Source organism: Ambystoma mexicanum, chromosome 1p, assembly GCF_040938575.1.
Source record: "Ambystoma mexicanum isolate Mex_15411 chromosome 1p, UKY_AmexF1_1, whole genome shotgun sequence".
Taxonomy (NCBI): domain Eukaryota; kingdom Metazoa; phylum Chordata; class Amphibia; order Caudata; family Ambystomatidae; genus Ambystoma; species Ambystoma mexicanum.
Genome location: NC_090921.1, coordinates 258,654,060 through 258,677,000, shown reverse-complemented (window position 1 = coordinate 258,677,000; position 22,941 = coordinate 258,654,060). Strand labels below are relative to the sequence as shown.

General features: G+C 50.4%; 1 protein-coding gene across 1 annotated transcript in view; it reads right to left on the bottom strand.

The window, feature by feature from the left end:
- Window positions 1-620: 620 nt before the first annotated feature.
- The window catches only part of AP1S1 (adaptor related protein complex 1 subunit sigma 1), a 231,365-nt gene continuing 209,044 nt past the window's right edge, over window positions 621-22,941 (bottom strand). Inside the window, exon 5 of the mRNA XM_069646550.1 lies at window positions 621-2,601. Within this exon, the coding sequence (XP_069502651.1) occupies window positions 2,554-2,601 (48 nt within the window). The 3' untranslated portion in view covers window positions 621-2,553. The remainder of the gene's footprint in view (window positions 2,602-22,941) is intronic.

The following is a 22,941-nucleotide window of genomic DNA, read 5'->3' as shown; positions in this document are numbered from 1 at the left end:
TTCCTGTTTGATTTGTTTTGGTTGTCAGTATGGACCTAGCCACGGTCTGGATTAAAGAAAATGCACACACGCAACTAATATTAGGGACAGAGCCACTCCCCATCAACCTTTGTGCTGGCTAAAAATGATAACCAGCATTTTAGCATCCTAAATCCACATCTCTCAACACGGTCCACCAAAGGGTGGACATCCCCACAGCGCTTCGAACCCATACCAATGGCAGTAGGAGCTCCATACAAATGCCATATAATAGAACATATACTGGTATGCAATAGGAAGGCAGGTTCTCACCTGGATCAGAAGGACTGCAAATCGAAGAAACCTGGAGGACCTAAAGAAGTCTCAAATAAAAAGCAAGGAGAAGGAACATTCTGCTAGGCTGTAAACCTCTTCTGATTACTAAGACTGAGCAATTACCTCAGAGCTGTATAGCTGGAAGTGAGTTTGCAGTGTCAAGAAGCAATATGTGGTGCAACATACTCTATAAACAAACAAAAATATCCTTTCCAGTCCCATGAGAGGTCTCAATCACTAACACACCATACCTACATGCCCACGGATGGCTCTCCATCAACTCCTGACCCACGAAGCATTGCACAAGAAGGGAAGGTGACAAAATCTCCAAAGCCATTTTTATTAAGGAAGAAATAAGATCCCCAGTTTCTCAACACAGCAAAGAAGTCATCAATATACAGAATTTACTACATAAAAAAAAAAGAAAAAAAAAAAATACATGTCTTTACAAACCATTTTCAACTGTCAAAGACGGAACACGTTTCGTAAAATTTGGTGGATGAACAAGTAAAGAGAGTTGAGCCCAGGAACCCCTCCCTCTCAATCCTGCATGCATCTTTGTTCATCTCACCACCCTCCTCACTGCGACAGAAAGGGCGTGGGAGGGGAGGAGATTAATCATTTTGGGGCAGCACTGCAGCGGAAGGGAACCTTTCCATAGCTATTTTGAGCATAGTGGATAGAGCAACAAACTACAGAGCGAGAAGATCTCCAACCTGTAGAATCTTGCTGAGAAGTCCTAAAAAACAGGAAAATCCAAAGGTGCCCCAGCTCCCAGAAAAGCTCCTACCCACATAGTAAGAATACAGGAGTCTTAGACTCATATATATTTGTATGTACAGTGATAGTGGGTAGGATCATGTGAACTGGTCTCAGGCCCCTCAACATATGTCACATTGACATCCAATAAAGATGGGCACCACAGAAGTATGGGGGTTGGTGAGGAAATCGCCTTTATTGCGAGGGTATGTGCAGCATTGGGAGAAAAACCATATCACCTGCTCTCAAGAATCCTGTGAGGGTGTTTGTAGTGGCGGTGGATCGCGTTACCTTCTTAGGCAACTAAGTAAGCGTGCTTGCAACAGCAATGTATCATGTTTTCTGCTAGATCTTCTGCTCTGCTGTGAGCAGCAAGCACACTCAAGTGGTCAAGGACAGGAGGCGATTTGGTGTGATAGGGGTGAAATGAGATTGTGAACAAGTTTATCTGCAAGAATGTGACTAGTGGGTGCATTTGTTAGAGACTCCCATAGCCTAGTCAAATGCCTGTGAAGGTGGTGCCCACAGTAGTCGGGTGTTTACAGGACTTTATGCACAAATGCTGAACAAACTGCACGCTAAAAAAGTATGTGCTTTGCTCCTTTGGAATCAGTCGAAGGGATACACAACAAAGGTGATGACCACGTGCCCTGCTCCTTAAGCAACCTGTGAAGGGATGTGCAGAAAAGGGTTGACATGTTACACGGTTTTAAGGTACATTGTGAAGATGTGTGCAATGACAGCTTGGTAGAGATCGGATGACTTGCTCCTCAGGCTCCATGTAAAAGAGCTCCCACTAGGGTGGGGTGTAGAGTAAACTTGCTGCTCAGAAGCCCTTTAAAAAAAAAAAAAAAAAAAAAAAAAAAAAAAAAAGGTACACACAATAGCCAAGTGAGATTATGAAACGTACACAGACTCCTAGTAAAGAAAGTGGAAAATATCACGTGTCATGTAAAAACCCTCCCTCCCACAGAAACATTCTCTGCTTGTTCCCTTTTTATGAAATCCTCTCCTTTTAAAGTCCCCGAATAGTGACATATTCTATACAATTCCCTTTTGTTCCCAGAATAAGATGCACAAGCTCAGCTCTGCTCACTCTTGTCCAAAACCAGTCTGTGTTGCGGCAAAAATTGGTCCATGGAGCTTCTCCTTTCTTTTCACTCCCATCTCTCTGAAGGCACCACTTTTCACTGACCCCCCCCCCCCCCCCCCCCCCCTCCCAGCCCCAACCACCAAACTCCTCAATGCGCAAGTTCTTTCTCAGGCAGGGTAGAACATTCCCACCAAGTTCAAGGAATACCCAGGTCACTTGCATTGTTGGGTGTCCATATTTGGATTTCTTGGAGAATATGAACCAGTGGACCAGGAGTAATGCTGGCTGGATGGCGAGGAGGGGTGGTTGCTGCTCCTGTGTGGAGGGAGAGGTGGTGAGTAGAAGTGGAGAGAGAGAGATCCAAGACTGCTGACGTGGTGGTGAAGGCGGACGGGTGGAAACAGTTGCTATGCAAGTCCCATTTCCTCCAACACACTGCGGGGTGACTCATCCTCCTGCAGCAGAAAGATAAGGCAAAGGGGGGATTTGAGGGACATTAACACAGAATATGCAGCCATCCCTACACACAAACAACTTGCAGATTAGACATGCCTGCCTGACTGCGTTTTAAACTTGTAAAGCTATGAGAAGCTTCCAGCTCACATAAGCTAATGAAGGAGAATGCCATGGCCAAGTATGCAGAATTGATGAGGTTACTGGGCTCATGGGGATAAAGGCATGTGTCTGTTTTTCTGCAACAGGTCTAGCATGGCAGAAAGAGGACAGTCTCAGTTTTAGAAGCACAGATCAGTGTTTTTTCAAGTCATGGCAGTCTCCACAAACAAGCAAGAAACGACCTTTAGCATTATACACCGGGACATGATAAATGAACACACAAAAGGGAAAACATGACTCATGGGTCCATAAAGTGTTAAACCCTCAATACTCAAAGAGTAAAGGATCAAGAGTTCAACATACTAAGACAAAAGGGCAAGCTTCCATGCAACAAATAGAAGCAAAATACCCAAAACGGACAGTCAAAGCATAGAGGGGAGCAATATTACAAAGAGAGGTTTTGTTATTTGGCATTTATATGGCGCCTATATATCGTTGGAATGATCTCAAAGAGATTGTGTGTTGAACGCCCTTGGGGACCGTAGTCCAGGTCAGTCGAGATAGGGTAGAATACAGTGCTTGGGTGCACTCAATACATGTGCAGCTAGTGTGATTTGCGTAAAGGTGGCTGCATCTGAACATTAGGTGCGGTGGTGGTGAGATCAGTTGGATGTGTGCAATCAGGTGGCTCAAGACTGCATTCTGGTGGCATTAGACCCGTGTAGCACGTTTGTGTGTGCAGCTAGGCCGATTTTTTCGTGGGGTATAGCTGCATTCTAACAGGTTGTTGAGGTGTTCATGGAGAAATTGTATTTGTTCAGCTAGGCCGAAATTGATCGAGGCGTATGGCTGTGCTCTGGTTGGTGTAAAGTGGAGAGTGAGCATAGAGGTAGGAGAAGCGAGTGTCTGGAGTGGATGATGTACTGTTCCTGGTTACTTTCTGGGTCTGCATGAGTTTGCAGGGATTGCCTTCATGTTTCGTGGTAGCGGTACTCTGAGATAGATTTACAGGTTGGACCGGAGTAAGTTATGATTTGCCTGGTCAGAGGATCATTGTCCTTTGGCTCGGCACTGTCATGGAGCTCATTTTCCAGGTCCCTGGTTGTGGTGGGTTCCAAGGTAGGTCTACGCAGGATACTGGATATAGGTCAGGATATATCTCGCAGCAACGTAGCCCTACCGAGGCAGCGGTGTTAAAGGACAGGCTGGACAGAGGCATTGTAGATCCCGGTTGTTTTGGTGCCTTGGGAGGGTTCATAGCATAGGTGTGTAGACGTGCAAGGTAGGGAGTGAATGGGTATGCACAACTTGATGGCACGAGATGCTGCTAGGCCTGTCTAGTAGTATCGGGAAGCAGAGTCGGCAGATACAGATCTTAGAGCCTGCGGGACATAAGGCTGCAAACTGTGGCCTCACAGTTCCTAAATCCACCTTAATGTCTTATTGGTTGCTTTCTGTGGTCCCGTCTCTCGGTATCCATAGGAACACTTGTTGGCCGGCTGCAATTACATTCCAATTTAATGCCGCTAGACTCACAAATTTATAGTTTGGTAAGTTTCAATGGCTTTAGACAGTCCTAATCATGGTTTACGGAAAAAGCCAGGTTTTTTGGAGCTTGATGGAAGGCCATGTAGTCTTGGGTGCGTCGAATTTGAGGGTGAGAGAGAGTTGCAGCGAAGGATGAGTAGGCGGACCAGCCCTTCCTGGTTGAATGGAGGGTGGAATGTTATTTTATGTTACTTGGCATTTATATAGCGCTCTATATATCATTGGTATGACCTCAAAGCGCTGGTAGGTTGAACGCCCTTGGGAACTGTAGTTCTGGTCAGTAGAGAAAGATAGTGTCGTAGGGTGCACCAGATGTGTGCAGCTGATGTAATTGCCGGATGGTAGCTGCATCCTAGCATTAGGTGTGGTACTGAAGATATCAGTTGGATGTGTGCAGTCTAGTGGGTGGACACCCAGACTGGGTTCTGGCTGCATTAGTCCTGAAGGACGCATATGTGAGCAACTAAGCCGGAATGTGCTCGGATAGCTGAGTTTTATTAAGGTGATGAGATGTTCATGGAGTCGTATTCGTATGTGAACAGCTAGGCTGAATTAATCAGGGGTATAGCGGTGTTCTAGTTGAATAATGGTGTATAGCAGAGAGTAAGCTTAGTGATGTGATATTATAGTTATCTTTAAAGCTCCCGAGACCAGGCACGTGAACAGGTTGGCAGCGAACAGAGCGATAAACGGACACAGACAGGGGGCTGGGGTTACAGCAACAGGAGGGGGGGAATACGGATATATAGCAACAGCATGGGGAACAGGAAAGCAGGGTATACAGTGATACACGTGTGGGGCATGTTAACATTTACATTTGAATTTCTATCCAGATGCAATTCAGGCTAATGTTCACAGCTCCACCCAAGTATGAGATATGCCAACATTGGCACTTCTATCTAGAAGCGACTAAGGCCAACGTTCACAATCCTGCCAGGGTCTGGCGCAGGCCAATGTTCATAATTCTAACCAAATGCAGCATTGCCAACATTCACAATGCTAAGTGCAGTATTGATAACATTCACAATCTCGTATGGGTCTGGGGCAGGCTAATGTTCACAATTCTGACTTGTGGCATTGCTAACATTCACAATACTATCTAGAAGTGACACAGGATACTGTTTACAAGTCTAACTAGAAGTGGCGCTACCATTCACAATTCTATCTAAGTGAGGCACATGCTCACATCCACAGCCCCATCCAAGTGAGGCACATGCTCACATCCACAGCCCCGTCCAAGTGAGGCACATGCTCACATCCACAGCCCCGTCCAAGTGAGGCACATGCTCACATCCACAGCCCCGTCCAAGTGAGGCACATGCTCACATCCACAGCCCCGTCCAAGTGAGGCACATGCTCACATCCACAGCCCCGTCCAAGTGAGGCACATGCTCACATCCACAGCCCCGTCCAAGTGAGGCACATGCTCACATCCACAGCCCCGTCCAAGTGAGGCACATGCTCACATCCACAGCCCCCGTCCAAGTGAGGCACATGCTCACATCCACAGCCCCATCCAAGTGAGGCACATGCTCACATCCACAGCCCCATCCAAGTGAGGCACATGCTCACATCCACAGCCCCATCCAAGTGAGGCACATGCTCACATCCACAGCCCCATCCAAGTGAGGCACATGCTCACATCCACAGCCCCATCCAAGTGAGGCACATGCTCACATCCACAGCCCCATCCAAGTGAGGCACATGCTCACATCCACAGCCCCATCCAAGTGAGGCACATGCTCACATCCACAGCCCCATCCAAGTGAGGCACATGCTCACATCCACAGCCCCATCCAAGTGAGGCACATGCTCACATCCACAGCCCCATCCAAGTGAGGCACATGCTACCATTTACAATTCCATCCAAGTCTTATCTAGATGCAACACAGGCTAGTGTTCATGATTACATCTAGGTGAGACACATGCGAACATTCACAGTTAAGGTGGGTAAAGTGGAGTGACCGGGGTTTTTGAAGTAGAGTAATTGCTCTACTCCACACTAATGTCAGACTTACTCAGGTTGGTGCTGGTTGACGGCAGGCCACTGGTTTCCCTTGGTGTCTCCTGCGGACAGCTGCTGACACTGAGCCGCCTCAGTTGGAGCCACCCTTTGCTTTGGGGCCCTTAGCCAAAGGGGCTGCACGGGCAGGAGGGCTGCCTTGGTGAGGTCAGCTATGACCATGGTGGAGAGCCAATCATGGGCAGTGGGCAGGATGGGAGGCAGGGAAAGGCATGGGGCATTCGGGGAGATGAGGGTGCAGAGGGAGCTGGGGAAACATTTATTTTATTGAAAACTGTGCCAAAATGAATGTAGCTCGGCCACACCACTCACCTGCCAGGGTCCTTGAAGATCACTAGTAAGAGGGAAGTGCTTGACCTTAGGGAGCTTGATGGGTGGTAGGGTGTAATCTTCTCTTGTAGGTATGCTGGGTCGTTCTTGTGCATAGCTTGGTGGCTAATGCATAGGATTTTGAAAGTGGCCCTTTGTCCAATAGGGAGCCAGTGAAGGGTCCAGAGAGCGGGGGGAGATGTGAAACCTGTGTCCCAGAGCAAGTAGGAGTCTGGCGGCAGCGTTTTGGGCTCTTTGGAGTTTGTCAAGTTGGTATGCTGGTGTACCCAGAGGAGCTGGCATAGTCCAATCTCGACATAACAGTGGACATAATAGCGGCAAGCCTATTGGGGTAGGTGAGGTAAGGGGAAAATGCCTATTAGGTGCTTGAGGTGGTAGTGACGGGATTTTGATACATTATTTAACTTATGGGAGAGGGTTAAGCCGGGGCTCCATAGTGCAGCCAAGGTTTTTAACTATTTCGAAAGTAGGACAGGGATGGGGGAGGGGAAGTGACAACGGAGCAGATGCAAGAGAAGGGCAGTGTTGCCGCTCACCATGACTTAAGTTTTATCTGGGTTCAGAATGAGGTGTTTCTCGTCATCCATTGCTCAATAATGAGGCAAGCTTCAAGGTCGGGTTGTGGGTTGAAGCTTGTTTTGGGAATTCTCGGGATAATTTGGGTATCGTTAGCGTAGTTTTAGTAGGTGAGGTTGTGCGCGCGGATGATCCCTTGTAGAGTGGTCAGATAGAGGATGAAAAGGAGAGCGGAGAGGCAGGTGCCTTGTGGGACTCCAGTGTTCACGGTGCGGACGGTTGAGAGAAAGGGGGAGCGAGACTGATTTGTTTCTCATGCACGACTGGTGCAAAATTATCAGTGAAGGAACAAGTCAAGTTACTTACCTGTAACTGTTCTCTAGCATGTGTCTGGCATGGATTCACAGGCTCATGAATAAATACATAGCAGTACGTACATATACAACCATGGGAGGTGGCAAGGCTCAACAGAAGCAATTACTCTTACCTCCTCACCAGGCTCACCTTCAAGCTAACAGGTTGCGTAGCACAGCTTGGCCGACTCTTGACTCCTCTCTGGAATCCCTGTCGACGCAGTAGAATCTTGTGAAGGCGTGTGTAGACCTCTATGTGGCAGCCCAGCAAATGTCCAGCAGGGGCACACCAGACAGGAACGCCGACGTCACAGCGATCGCTCTGGTGGAGTGGGCTCTTGGACGGCTAGGCAGCGGTCGGTTTGCCAACCAGTGACAGTGAGATACAGCCGGAGAGTCACCTGGAAATGGAAGCCTTGGACAAAGCATTCCCATGGTTAATAGGACCAAAGTTCACAAAAAGTTGTGATGTCTTCCAGAAACCGTGTGTGTGCCACATAGAACTTGAGCGCCAAAGCCACATCCAGCGAGTGCAAAGTCCTTTCAGCCGGCGACAAAGGCATCAGAAAAAAAAACAGACAACACTAGAGTTTTGTTGAGATGAAAATCCGACTGAACCTTAGGCAAGAAGGAGGGGTGCGTCTGCAGCACCACCTTCGTCTCGTGGAAAGTCAAATAAGGCTGCTTGCAGGACAGGGTCTGGATCTCTCTCGCCCTCCTGACAGAGGTGATGGCCACGAGAAACGCGGTCTTCCACGAAAGGTACTTGATGCATAGGCTCAAAAAGACCGCCCCCCCCACCCAACGATGAACCTGGTCAGCACCACGTTAAGATCGCACACCGGAGCAGGCGTCTTCACTGGCCTGAAGTATCGAAACAGCTCTTTGAGGAACTCCTTGACTAGACGGTGTGACCAAACCGTCCCAGAGACCGGGTTTAGCATGAGATAACCGCCAGATGCACTTTGATGTAGGAGTCCGCCAGCCCTGCTTTAGCCAAAGGCACCAAATACGGAAGGATAAGAAAAGGAAGAGTACCGCTGAAGGGGTGCATCTGGAAGTTGGACTTTTTAGATGTCCGAAACGTGGGAGGAGAAGGAGAGGGTGGAGTTGAAGATGACCAAGGTTTTTTGCCTTGCAGGTGGGTGCGGGCTCGGGGCCAAGGCAGGCCGGCCAGCCAGAGTGAAAGTGGGAAAGCGGATGCAGGAGTCCCAATGCAAACAATCACAGGCTTACTGGTGTTGAGGCAGGGGTCGTTTGCAGCACATCATGACTGAATTGCGGACAGTCAGATATGAGGAAGGTAGAGGCGGTGTATGAGGATAGCCTGAAGGAGAGTTGCATGTCATCCGTATAACACTGGAAGTTAGAGATGAAAGTGGCAATCACATGTGCCAGGGCAGCCATGTAGACATTGACGAAGGAACAAGTTACTTACCTGTAACTGTTGTTCTCCAGCATGGGTCTGGCATGAATTCACATGCTCATGAATATTCCCCGTCGTCAGGCTGGGAATCCTCGGTAAAGAAAAAAATCAGTATCAGTTTCGTTTCTGATCTGTCTTTCTTAGTAGTAACCAATCACTGATCTCTGGGTCATACTGCCCCCAGCCAATGACTGCCCTCTCCCTGAGCCCCTCCCCTGGCAGCCATCCTCAGATTTGGTAGCACGTAAAGTGGCAGTATGACCAAGTGAAGAGCCACAGAGGGGAAGGAGGGAGGGTTTGCATGTGAATCCATGCTGGAGAACAGTCACAGGTAAGTAACTTGTTCCTTCTCCAGCATGGGGTCTGGCATGGATTCACATGCACAACCACGGGAGGTGGCAACAGGCTCAACATTAAGCAATACAACAACTTAACATTAAGCATCTCTTACCTCCTCACCAGGTTCACCTTAAGCGAACAGGTTGCGCAGCACTGCTTGGCCGACCCTGGACTCCTCCCTCGAGTCCCGATCAACGGAGTAGAATCTTTTGAAGGTGTGCGTCGACCTCCACGTAGCAGCCCTGCAGATGTCCAGCAGGGGCAAACCAGACAGCAACGCCGTGGTAGCAGTGATTGCTCTGGTCGAATGGGCTCTCGGACAGCCGGGCAGCGGTCGGTTTGCCAACCGGTGACAGCGCATGATGCAGCCGGAGAGCCATCTGGAAATGGAAGCCTTCGAGAGAGCCTTCCCTTGATTCACAGGTCCAAAGTTCACAAACAGCTGTGAGGTCTTCCGAAAACTCTTCGTGCAGTCCACGTAGAACTTCAGCGCTCTAGCTACGTCCAGCGAGTGCAGAGTCCTCTCGGCCTGCGACGAAGGCGACGGGAAGAAAACTGGTAATACCAAGGGCTCGTTGAGGTGGAAGTCCGACGGCACCTTAGGCATAAAGGAGGGGTGCGTCCTCAGCACCACCCTCATGTCGTGAAAAGTCAAGTATGGAGGGTTGCAAGAGAGGGCCTGGATCTCTCCCACTCGTGCGGGGGCCACGAGAAATGCTGTCTACGACAGGAACTTCAACGGCGCCGAATGCATAGGCTCGAATGGCGGCACCCCCCCCCCCCCCCCCCCCCCCATGAGCCTGGTCAGCACCACGTTGAGCTCCTACGCCGGGGCAGGGGCCTTCACCGGCGGGAACGGTCGGAAAAGTCCCTTCATCAATTGCTTCACCAGGCGATGAAACCACAAGGACGCCCGTCCTGTAGTTCTGGTGTATCGGGAGATGGCAGCCAGATGCATCTTGATGGAGGCGTGAGCCAGTCCAGCTTTGGCCAGCGACAGTAGGTACGGCAATACTTGAGGGGCCGTAATCCGCAGAGGGTTAAGCTTCTGTGCACGGCACCAGACAGAGAACCTCTTCCACTTATGTCCATAGCACTTGAGAGTTGAGGACGCCCCGGCTTTTGCAAGAACCTCTCTGCAGTCAGCCGTGATATCGTATCCTCCAAACTCTAGTGCTGCAGGAGCCAAGCCTGCAAGTTCAGCGACTCTGGGTTGTGATAAGAATGGCGCCTCCTTCCCTTGAGAGAAGTTGACAAGTCCAGAAGGTCCGGGAACCAGATTGGTCTCGGCCACGCCGGTGCGACGAAGATCATCCTGCACCTGGACCTCTTGAGCTGGTTGATGAGACGGAGCAGCAACGGCAAGAACATGTACAGGAACGAGAAAGCATCGCCCATGCTCCTCGGCTTTGTGAACCTGCTGGCGAACCTCTGGCACTTGGATTTCGTCGCCGTCGCGAACAGGTCGATCTGGGGTTTGCCCCATTGTTGAAAGAACCGATCTACCTGGTCCTGGCGTAGTTCCCACTCGTGGAACGAGTGCAGCTCCCTGCTGAGTGAGTCGGCAATGGTGTTTTTTATTCCTGCCAAGTGGAAGGGAACCAGAAACATTCCCTGGGCGACGGCCCAGTGCCACAGATCCTGGGCCTCCTTGGATAGGGCTGGGGATCTGGTGCCTCCCTGCTTCCGGATGTAGAACATCGTGGTGGTGTTGTCGGTGAAGATCCTCACCACTTTGTCCTTGAGGGATGGAAGGAACGATTGAGCGCCCAGAACACGGCTCGTAGCTCCAGGATGTTGATGTGTAGAGACCTCTCCTCCGGGAGCCAGGGGCCTCTTGCGTGGAGATCTCCGGAGTGGGCCCCCCATTCCTCCAGGGAGGCGTCCGTCGTCACCGTCTCCTGGGGTCTGAAAGTCCGTGCCTGCTGTGAGGTGCGCACGGGTACCCCACCATAGAATCGGCCGACGGAACTCCTTGTCGAGCAGGATCCTGTCTTCGAAGCTGCCTGCCGCTTGAATCCAGTGGGCGTCGAGGAACTCTTGTAGCAGACGCATCCTAAGTCTGCAAAGGGGCACAAGGTATATGCATGAGGACATCATCCCGAGGAGGGACTTGATGGACCTCACCCTGGCCACATCCGTGGCTAACAGGCGCTGCACCTTGCCCAAAATGGCCGCCGTCCTTTCTTCCAACGGAGATGCCAATCGCTCCACTGTATCGCGCTTTGCTCCCAGAAACAGTGCTACCTGCGGCGGAACCAGGTGGGATTTGGGGTAGTTGATGGCGAATCCCAGTTCCGTGAGCAGGCGGATGGTCCTCGCTGTGTGTTCGACGGCAAGTTCTCTTGACCTTGCACGGATTAGCCAGTCGTCCAGGTAGGGGTAGACGTGGAACCCGTGCAGGTGCAGCCGCGCCGCCACTGGTGCGAGGCACTTGGTGAACACCCTTGGTGCAGACTTTAATCCGAACGGCAGGGCTCTGAATTGGTAGTGACACCTATGGACTACGAATCTGAGGAACTTTGTGTCCTTTTAGAATGGGGATGTGGAAGTAAGCATCCTCCAGGTCCAACGACGATAGGAAGTCGCCCTCCTCCAGCTGTCCCAGCACGTGAGGGAGGGTGACCATCCTGAATTTCTGTGCCTTGATATATTTGTTTAATCGACGCAGGTCCAGGATGGGGCGCCAACCGCCTGTCTTCTTTCTGACGAGGAAGTACCTTGAGTATACACCGGAGCCTCTTGGGGACAAGCTCGATGGCACTCTTGAGCATCTTCCTTACCTCCAACAGCAGTTGAGGGACGTGATTCTCCTTCCTGGCCACGGGAGGAATGCAAGGACACTTCTTTTGAAATTCTAGAGAGTGTCCGCGGCCCAGGGTGTCCAGCACCCAACGGTCGGTGGAGATGGACTCCCACACGCTGACGAACTTCGTCAGCCGGCCTCCCACCGGGTGCTTCGGTGGGGGCCCGACGCTACAGCCGGTTCAGTCCTGCTTGGAAGAGGCCTTGCCGCCTTGGCCTCCTTGACGGCGGCGAGACCCTCCTTGCTTGCCGCAACCTCTGTAGGCCTCCTGGGACGAGGAACGTGCCGCCTGGCGGTACATAGAAGAGCCACCGCTGGATCCCTTGGAGGCTCCCTGTCTGCCTCCGGAGCTCCGAAAGGGCCGCGTTGCTGAAGGACTCCTAGGGCTCGGGCTGTCTGTCGGTCTTGATGGCCTGGAGGGACTCATCCACCGTCTTCCCAAACAGGTTGTTGCCGTCGAACGGCATATCCAACACTCTTGTCTGGACGTCCTGGCGAAAGTCCGTAGCCCTGAGCCATCCTCGTCTAAGGCAAACCCCGTGGCCAAGCTGGCGAAATCCGGTATCGGCAATGTCCGTTGCCACCGTTATGGCGTGATCCGACGCCACCTCACCTTCCTGCAGAATCTGTAGGGCCTTCGCCCTCTTGTCGTCCGGTAGGAAGTCTAGCAGGGGAGCTATCTTGAACCAGAGCTCCCTGTCGTAATGGGCCACAATCGCCAAGGCATTGGGCGCCTTAATCGTCGCCGCCGAGATGACTCGTCTTCCCATGGCGTCCAACTTCTTACCCTCGCTGTCTGGTGGGGAAGTGGAAGTTGAAGCCACCGCACCCGCAGCTTTCTTCTTGGCCGCTGCCGAGACAACCGAATCCGGCGTAGGCTGGGCCCTGAGGCACAAGGGGGCGGCGTCGGGTCCCCGGTACTACTTCTCGTAACGGTCCCTTTTGGCGGGTGTCGTGGAAGGGTTTTTCAGGATAGCCAGCCCTTCGTCCCAGATGTCGTCGAATAACGGTACCGCGAGGACCGTCTTTCTCTTGGCCTCCCGTCGTTGGTAAAGAAAGCCTTCCATTTTCTGTTCCTCAGGGCAGAGCTGGAAGAGCTCGGATGCCCTGGCTATCATGGCGTGGAAAGAGCCATTTTCGTGGGGGGGGGGGGGGGGGGGGGGGAGAGGCCCGAGGGGGTGGGCGGGGGGGGGGGCAGGGGTGATGAAGGAATGTCTGTTGTATCATCGCCACCGTCGTCATCTGTCCCCGTCGCTGTATCCGTCGCCGTATCATCCCGAGGGTCCGACGAGGGGGATGAGGGGTCCACAGGCCTTGTGGGCACGAAGGGCGGTGCGGGGTGGACTCTCCTCCGCTTGTTCGGAGGGCTTCCCGACGGTCCAGGTCTGGATCCTCCGTCGGGGTCCATGGTAACCTCGTCCTTCTCAGTATATGAGGATTGGATCACCAACAAAATGGCCGCCGAGCTATCCTGGGGCTCGGGCAATGGCTGCGATGGGCGGGATGGCTGCTCCACTGGGCCCTCGTCGTCGCCATCTTCGATCCCATCAGCAGGATCCTTCCCCTGGGATCGAACCTCTCGTTGAGGCCTTTCACGGTTTCCGGCTTCGCCAGGGCCGCTACGACAACCTTGATAGAGGCCTTTGCCGGGTGGATCAAGGCCCTCACTACCTTCGGTGCATCCTGGGCCTTTGCCTTGTGGGGGGGTGGGGGAGGGGGGGCAGGGAGGGTCATCGCCTCGCTCCCCCTCGGCTCCCTTCGAGATCGACCGGGGCCTCTCCAGAAGCTTACCCGGGTTCTCGGACTTCCTCTTCCCCGAACCGGAGCGCTGGCTCGCGGTTGTTCATGCCAGGGAAGTCGCGCCCTGCTTGGCAGCCGAAGAGCCCGACCTTTCGGCGCTCCCGGTGCCCACGGACTCGCGGTGCTTGGCCTTCTGTTGGGCCCCCATCGCCGGGGCGCCCTCACAGGACTTATAAGACCGCTCAGACCTTTTCTTCGCCTTCTCACCTGCTGTGCCCTTCTCCAGCCAGGCGGCGAGGCGGGAACAACGATCTTGCTTGGTCCGTTCCGACAGGTTCTTGCAGAACACACAGTCCTTTTCCACGTGTGTCTTGTCCTCATGAAGGCAGTAGAGACATCTCGAATGCTCGTCCTCCTTGAAAACATTTTGCAATCTGCATCCCGGGCAGCTCCTGAACAGCTTGGATCCGGGAGTCGAGCTTCCCTTGTCCTGTGCCATATCCGTTGAGGTAGGCCTCAGATCTTCTGGAACCTCCAAGAAGCGTAACTCGACGAAACCTTTACCCTGGAGGGGCATAGAAGAATTCTGAAAATGGTCCCCGTTATCGGAAGTGGAAACGGTGGAGTTTGGGGCTCGATTAAACTGAAAAAATGAGAAAATCTCCTGAAAAAGCGCAAAAACCAGTAAAAGCTCGAGAGCTAAATCACAAGGACTCCCAACACTTGAACGTGCGGTAAAAATCTGAGGATGGCTGCCAGGGGAGGGGCTTAGGGAGAGGGCAGTCATTGGCTGGGGGCAGTATGAACCAGAGATCAGTGATTGGTTACTACTAAGAAAGACAGATCAGAAACAAAACTGATACTGATTTTTTTCTTTACCGAGGATTCCCAGCCTGACGGGGAATATTCATGAGCATGTGAATCCATGCCAGCCCCCATGCTGGAGAACCATAGTCTTCCGAAGTCCGAATCCGACTGAAGCTTTGCGTCTCTGGGGAACGAGGAGGCGGCCACCAATTTGAGTCCTTGAAGTCTCCTCATCCAGAGTGCTAGCCCCGAGTAGCGACGAGAATATGATCAGCAATATTCAGTCTTCTCCTGGCTCTCGAAAAGGGCACCAAAACCACACAGCCGCATCCAGCCGCGAAGAAACTCTTGCCTGGAGCTTTGCCCATTGATCCCTCCTACAAATTCCCTTCCGGTGTCCTTTCTTCAGTCACCACGACAAGGACCGGGTTTTCGGCTGCAGATCCTGAAGACATCCTGCTGCAATCTCTTCTTCTGTTCTGAAGCACTGTGTTGGCTGTGGTATTACTTACCTTAAGCCTTGTGGGATTTCTGTGAAGCTTTGGGCTGATTCATTTTATTGCGAGTCCTTCAGCCAGTTAGCCCAGGCCAAATGCTGGAATCCCTCTAGAGTGTCTTCTCTGGAGTTCCTGGACCCCAACTTTAAAGTGAAGTACTTGTTTTGAAGAGGCTTCCTCAGGAATTCTGACTTTCCCTGCAACTGAACTTTATCCCAACCTGCCTAACCTGGCACCTTGACCGCTAGAGTCCCTCTTCTGCCTCAGAGAACTAATGCAATAGACTAGAGAAGGACTGGATAAGAAAAAGATTAGGTCTTGAAAAGTATAACAAGTGTTAAAGTGACTGACTTGTAAATGTGCTGGTTTGGTAACTGTCCCTTTGAAGTATGATCAGTTACAGACATTCTTCCCATCCTTTGAATATGTTTTGCCATTTTGAAAAGTACATAAGGTTATTTTACTCACCTGCGAATTTGGTCCCCCACAGTTGGCGTCACCTATTTCTTTGAGAATATGACAATGCATTACTTACCGTAAAAGCATTTCTGATGGTTGTATCTGCTTAGATTCACATGCTGTGCATAGGTCCGACATCCAGTGGTCACTGCGGAGTATTGCATTTTGTTTTTCGTAGTCGAAAAGGGGACGTCGACAAGGCGTGTCTGTAACACTATCCCTATAGTGACGTGCGTTGTACCCACAATCCCTCACGCGTCGAGGTCCCTCTGTTTGTATTTTTCCGCCCTGAGGGAGCCTTTTAGCCGTGAGTGAGTACAGAAAAGAGAGAAATATATATAAAAGGATGTCTATGCTCCTTCCATCCGAGCGGGGAGGAAGGGTGGGCGCATGTGAATCTAAGCAGATACAACCATCAGAAATGCTTTTACGGTAAGTAATGCATTGTCTTCTGATGTTTGTTAATCTGCTTAGAATCACATGCTGTGCATAGACTAGCGAGCAGTACCCGGAGTTGGCGGTGGGTTATGAGAAGGAACAGTAGAAAAAAGATGTCTTAATACTGCCTGCCCAACCTGGGAATCAGATCTAGAGTGTGCATCTAGACAGTAGTGTTTTGTAAAGGTGTGCACAGAACTCCAGGTTGCCGCTTTGCAGATGGACTCAAGGGGAACATTTGCAATGAATGCTATGGAAGCCCCCGTGCCTCGAGTGGAATGTGCTCTTGGCTTGAAGGGTAGTTCTCTCTTAGCAAGAGTGTAACAGAGAGTGATGCATTGAACAATCCATCTAGATATAGTGGATTTTGAGACCGCATCTCCTCCTCTTCCTGCTGCCACCGAGACAAAGAACTGATTAGTCTTTCTCAGTGGTCTGGTTCTTTCCATGTAGAACATGACAGCTCTGCGTACATCTAGTGTATGCAGACTTTTTTCTCCCGAGCTGGAAGGGTTTTGAAAGAACGTTGGTAGTTCTATAGTTTGGTTTACATGAAATTTCGAGATGAATTTAGGTGCAAACCTTGGGTGTGTGCGTAGAACCACCTTATCTTTGTGAACTGTTACGAAGGGGTCTAGTACAGAAAGAGCCTGTAGTTCACTTACTCTCCTAATGGAGGTGATAGCTATTAGGAAAGCAGTCTTAAGGGTGATATCTTTAAGAGTTGCCTTGTGCAGGGGTTCGAAAGGAGGGCCCATGAGTCTGGAAAGTACCACATTTAAGTCCCATCCGGGAGCTGGGTTAGCTATCGGAGGGTGTATCCTCTTTACCCCCTCCATGAAGGCTTTGATAACTGGTATCTTCCACCACGACACTTTAAGTTGGGAAGTGGTGTATGCAGAAAGTGCCGCTAGGTGGACTTTAATGGAATTGAACACTAAACTTGAATCCAGTAAATGGGTCAAGTATAGAATAATGTCAGTAGGAGAGCAGTCAACTGGGTTGATGCTAGTACCTCTACACCAGATAACAAATCTTTTCCATTTGCTAGAATAGCAGTGTCGAGTATTAGGTTTTCTGGCTTCCCTGAGGATGTCCATACATCTCTGTGGGAGTTGTAAATGTCCAAATTCTATGATCTCAGGAGCCAGACTGCTAAGTTCATGGTCTGAGGGCATGGATGCAGTGCTCTGCCCTTGTCTTGTGACAGCATGTTGTACGGGCAGGGAAGTTTCACTGGGGGAGATAGGGACATCTCCATCAAGTGAGCGAACCATGGCTGCCGGGCCCACATTGGGGCCACTAGTATCATTGTAACCTGCTCCTGATGCATCTTGTGCACCACTTTGTTGAGAAGGGGAGTCGGGGGAAAGGCGTAAACAAATTTCCCTGACCATAGAATCGACAGACCGTTCCCCTTGGACTGGTTCTGGGGGTTCCTGGGGGCGTAACTTTGGCATTGTGAGTTTTCCAGAGTTGCGAACAGGTCTATTTCCGGGAATCCCCATTGAGTGAAGACATCTAAGACGATGTCTTTGTGTAATTGCCATTCGTACTCTCCGGGCAGGGGGAGGTCTCTGCTGAGTTTGTCTGCTAGAAGATTGAGTTCCCCTGGTACATGTTGTGTCCGAGAGCCCACTTCCATATGTTCTGGGACAGTTTGGACAGTCCTGGAGAGTGAGTGCCTCCTTGCTTGTTGAGGTAGTACATGGCTGTGGTGCTGTCTGTGAGGACCATCACTGTCTTTCCTTGTAGCTGTTTCTGAAAGGCTTTCAGTGCTTTGAACACCGCTAGTAGTTCCAGCAGGTTTATATGCTTGGATGCTAAGCTCGGAGTCCAAACTCCGTGGGCCGTCTGATGGGATAGGTGAGCCCCCCATCCTGTAAGGGATGCGTCTGTGGTTAGAGTGGCTTCCACTGCGGGTGTGGCAAAAGTTTTCCCTAATAACAGGTTTTCTTTTGTCCACCACCGTAGCGAGAGAACCAAGGCCTGCGAGACCACCACTAGATCGTCCCATTGTCCGCTGGCCTGACACCACTGGCTGTAGAGCCACTCTTGCATTGGGCGCATGCGCAGGCGCGCGTGAGGTACCAAATAAATACATGACGCCATCATTATTTATTTATTTATTTATTTATTATTTATTGCATTTGTTACTCGCCCAAACCCTTAGGTACCACGGCGATGTTACAGACAGCTTAGTTAAAACATTTCTTGGAAATTGCCAGTCGGGCGCAGTGCATGTGAATACAAAATAATCATACATGAAAACTTTAAATGCAGGGCTTAATACAGTGATCTAGCAAGCGCATTGCTTTGCGTACCGTCACCTCTCGGCCTGCTACATAATGGGGAATCTGAAACAGCATGTTTTGGACCCTCTCGTTGGAGGGGAATACGAGGCCGTCCTTTGTTCGAATTAGAGCCCCTAGGAATTGTTTGATTTGGCTGGGGTCTAAGCTGGACTTCTTTTCGTTGATGGAGAAGCCCAGTTGGGACAAAAGGTCTACGGTCTTTTGGGTATTGGAGAAGCATGTTTCGTAAGAATCCCCTGTTATGAGCCAGTCGTTGAGGTAAGGGTATACCGGGATGGATAATCTGCGCAGGTGGGCCGCTGCCACTGCCAGTACTTTCGTGAATACCCTTGGTGCAGATGCTATCCCGAAGGGTAGTACTCTGAACTGGTAGTGTTTGTCCTCTATCTTGAACCTGAGGTATTTTCTGTGCGATGTCAACATTAAAATATGAAAGTATGCATCTTTCATGTCCAGTGTTGTCATGCAATCCCCTTGTGATAACAGTGGGATTACCTCCTGTAAGGTCACCATACGAAACTTTTGGGGTTTGACAAATATGTTCGCTGGGCGCAGATCTAATACAAGGCGCATGGTTAAGTCCTTTTTGGGTACAAGGAAGTACACTGAATAAATACCTTCTGTTACCTGTGATAGGGGGACGGGCTCTATAGCTTCTTTCTTCAGTAGTTCTTCCACCTCTTGAAGAAGAATGGAGAGGTGTTGCTGTGTCATGCGTCGGTTCCGTGGGGGTTTGTACTTCGGGGAACCGTTGAACTCGATGCAGTATCCGTGGGCTATGGTGGATAATACCCAACGGTCTGACGTGATTCCCTCCCATGCTGAAAGGAACGATGTTAGCCGGCCCCCGACCGGTGATGCATGGGAGGGGACCCGAATTTTGGGGTCATTTGCTGGTATTGGGCGTGGAACCTCTGGGGCTGGAGCCACGACCTCTTCCTCTGCCACGGCGTTGGCCTCTTTGACTGAACTGGGTGTTACCCTGGTTAGTGGGCCAGTTGGAGCCAGAGTAATATTATTGTTGTTGGTTCTGCTGCTGTCTTTGGCCACGAAAGGAGCGTTTATTACCATAGCCTCGCCTGTTAGGGGGCCTAGAAATTTGATCAAGAGTCTTGATGGTATCAAACTCTTTTTTAGCATGTTCTAGGGCCTCATCTACTGCTTTCCCAAACAGATGCGTCTGTTCAATGGGTTTATTTATGAGGGAGGCTTGGGTTTCGGGCTTAAAACCTGAATTGCGTAGCCAAACGTGGCGTTTGAGAAGTATTCCCTGCACTAGGGAGCGGCCAGCCGTCTCAGCGGCATCTAGGGAGTTCTTAACGATGCCCTGGTTTACCAGTGTGCCCTCTGATATTATAGCTAGCAGGCGAGAACGCAGAGGTTCAGGTGCTTCCTCTGCTTCGTTGCGCAGCTTGTCCCACTGTGCATCTGCGTAGCTAGCTAAAAGTGAGTTGTTATTAGCAATTCTAGTAGAGAAGGCGGCGGAGGTCGTGATTCTCTTCCCCAGTGCGTAGAGTTTTTTGCCTTCTTTGTCTGGAGGTGCTTCACTAGTGGATAGTGGCACCCCTGCTCTTTTTCTTGTGTTGGTAACCACAAGGGAGTCCGGAATAGAGTGTCCTCTGATGTATAAAGGGTCAGAGGATGAAGGGCTGAAGAGCTTTTCTATTCTAGGGTTGACCCCTCTTACTAAAGCTGGGTTAGTAAGGGAAGGAGAAATTCTTCTTTTAATAGAAGCCAGGAGTGGAATAGATTGGCTAACAGGGGCTTTTCCTTTGATGACTTTTTCTACAAAGTCAATGTCTGGAAGAGTTTCCCCTGTATCAATTTCAAAATGCGCTGCTGCCTTGCACAATAGTGCATTGAGGGAAGGTTGGTCATCTATGGGAGAGGAGTTCCCATGTGAATCCTTGAGAGGAGAAGGGAGAGAGGCATCAGGGTCTGAATGTACTGATGGGGATTGCCAAGGCTGCACTGACGGTGAATGCCAGGGCTGCGAGGTAGCTGTATCCTCTTCAAAACCTGTAGCAGTGGTGTAAGGATCTTCTTCGAACCCCTCTTCCTCAAGTTCTACCTCTTCTTCTCCACCCAAACACTCATCTTCTTGGAGGTATTGCTCCTCCTCAGTGAGGTCAACCAGCCTAGGAATCTTGACTCTAGGGTCATCCTGTGGCCATTCTCTTTGTCTTTTGTGAGTGGGTGGGTCTTGGTTTCCTGGAAACCTTTCCATTTTCTCCATGCAAGAATGGAGTCTTTCAAGGGTCTCATGGGGTACCCCTGAATAGTCTAGAGGGGGGGAAATTAGTGTTTTCGCCTTCGAATCGTTTCGAACGCTCCCACAACGTCGACGAGAGGTTCCCGTCTCCTTCTGAAAAGCCTTCAGGTAGTTCGGAAGCGTCCTTTGGAGAAAGGGGCAGTTCCTGGCTACTTTTATGTTTTTTCGACGCGGTATTCGACGTTTGTTTCGTCGTCCGCGTACGTTTGTCTTCTGCGACAATTCTCGCTAGGCTCTCGACCACGATCTTGTCCGTCGAGGGCTCTGGTGTCGACGTTGTGTGCGTTGCGCGTTGTACCTCGACGGTCGCTCTATGGAGCGTTGCGTCGGTTGTTTTTGGGGTAGCGCCCGTGTTAGATGGAAGCCCAATCGCTGGTCGCGGCTGCGTTTGCGGGTGGGGCTTGTGACCTTTACGGTCTGCGGTAGACGCCGGAGTGCCCTGCGTCCCCTTCGGCGCTGATGGATCCTTCGTTCTCGACGAAGAAGAGCCGTGGGTAGTGTGTTTAGCCTTATGGGGTTTGTGTGCGTCCTTGGCGCCGGGGTGTTCATCCCCATAAGCAGGGCGTGAGCCGAGCCCGTCGGGGCCGGGGACGGACGACGAGGAGGGGGAGCGCTCCTTCTGGGGGTTCATGACTTCCGTAACGGACGTCGAGTTATCGCACTCCTCGTCACTTTCAGTAACAGCGGCAGCGGGTGAGGAAACTGACTTCGACATCGCGTAGTCCGCCCACCTCTTAACCCTACGTTCTTTAAGAGTCCTGGGTTTTAAGAGCTTGCAGGCTGCGCAGCTGTTCTCTATGTGATCGAGGGGTAAGCAACGATTACAGAGCTTGTGCTTATCTTTCCAAGTATATTTGCCCCTGCAGCGTGGGCAAAACTTAAATGGTGTCCTCTCCATAGCTGAGGCAATAATAGCTGGCGATAACAACCCCAAGGGAAAGAAAGGGGAGAAAGAAAGACATTCTCAAAGAGAAGAGACAAAGTTCTAACCCCCACTCTCCCTACTGTAAGTTGGCCGTCGAGGCCAGGCCACGTGTTCGCCAGCGCCGAAGGATCTCCTCCGCTCTTCCTCTCCGTCGAAAATCAGTTCGGCGGAGAAACAGCTTCACAGCTAACGTCGAGGGGGAGGGATCGTTATCAGTATATTAAGTTATGACAAAAGGACCGAGGTCCGTGGCAAGTATAGCAATGTCTCTCTAGGAGCTCCGCGAAAGACGACCAGAAACTGGGCGGAAAAAAACAATCTGAGGGACCTCGACGCGTGAGGGATTGTGGGTACAACGCACGTCACTATAGGGATAGTGTTACAGACACGCCTTGTCGACGTCCCCTTTTCGACTACGAAAAACAAAATGCAATACTCCGCAGTGACCACTGGATGTCGGACCTATGCACAACATGTGATTCTAAGCAGATTAACAAACATCAGAAAAGTGTATACGTTTACCAACTGTCTCTTGCTTCCCCCGACGTGCTTTATAGTCTGTCTAGAATAAGTCTGCCTTATGTTTTACTTAACTTGAATAGCTGTGTGAAATTCTTAAAAAGTGCAATGTAGGTTTTACTAACCTAGGTCTGCCTAGTGCCATCCTAAAATAAGTTAATTATTGCTTTCCTCAATCTGTGTCCCACTGATCTGAATGCAGCAATAATAGTTTATTAGAACATAAGGTCTTACTCATCTTGTATACCTGAAGGTTATCGCGAATGTAGTCATAGGTTTATACGGTTCCATGAATTGGTGTTCCACTATTCAGAAAAGTACCCTGGTAACAGTGTTGGTTTACAAAGCGATTTCATAACTAAGTGTCACTGCATGACGGACAAGGTCTACTACCCTCGACTTACTATAAAGTAATCTAAAAGTAACTTGTGGTTTTACTCCCCCTGAATAGGTGTGTTATATTGTAAATGTGTATTATTAGGTCTGACTTGCCTGGAAATGTTGTTAGTTATTCTGAACAAGGTCTATGCTTTGGTCAGTGTACCTTAAGCTTTGTGTTTATATATTGTGTTTATGATTCTATGACAAAGTACTTATTCAACAAGATTTACCTTCGACTTTTTAATCTATGAACCACCTTTGTTTTGTATAATACTTCTGGGCGTGTTTCTTTTGAACCATTTGTATGCAACAGGTTCTTTGTACTTTCTGAAAGCCCTCTTTCCCTCCCAAGAAAAGCCTGGCTTCTCCGTCTACGCTTTCAAATAATCAGGTGGTACCACTTATACCAAGAATGGAGTTTTGTACTATCTCAGTTTAATGGTTTTACTAAGCCCTAAATTGGACTTCAGAAACACTGTCCTAACACCAAGACACATAAGTGTCTTATTCAAAGCTCTAAGCATCACCCACAAATGTGTCCATCTT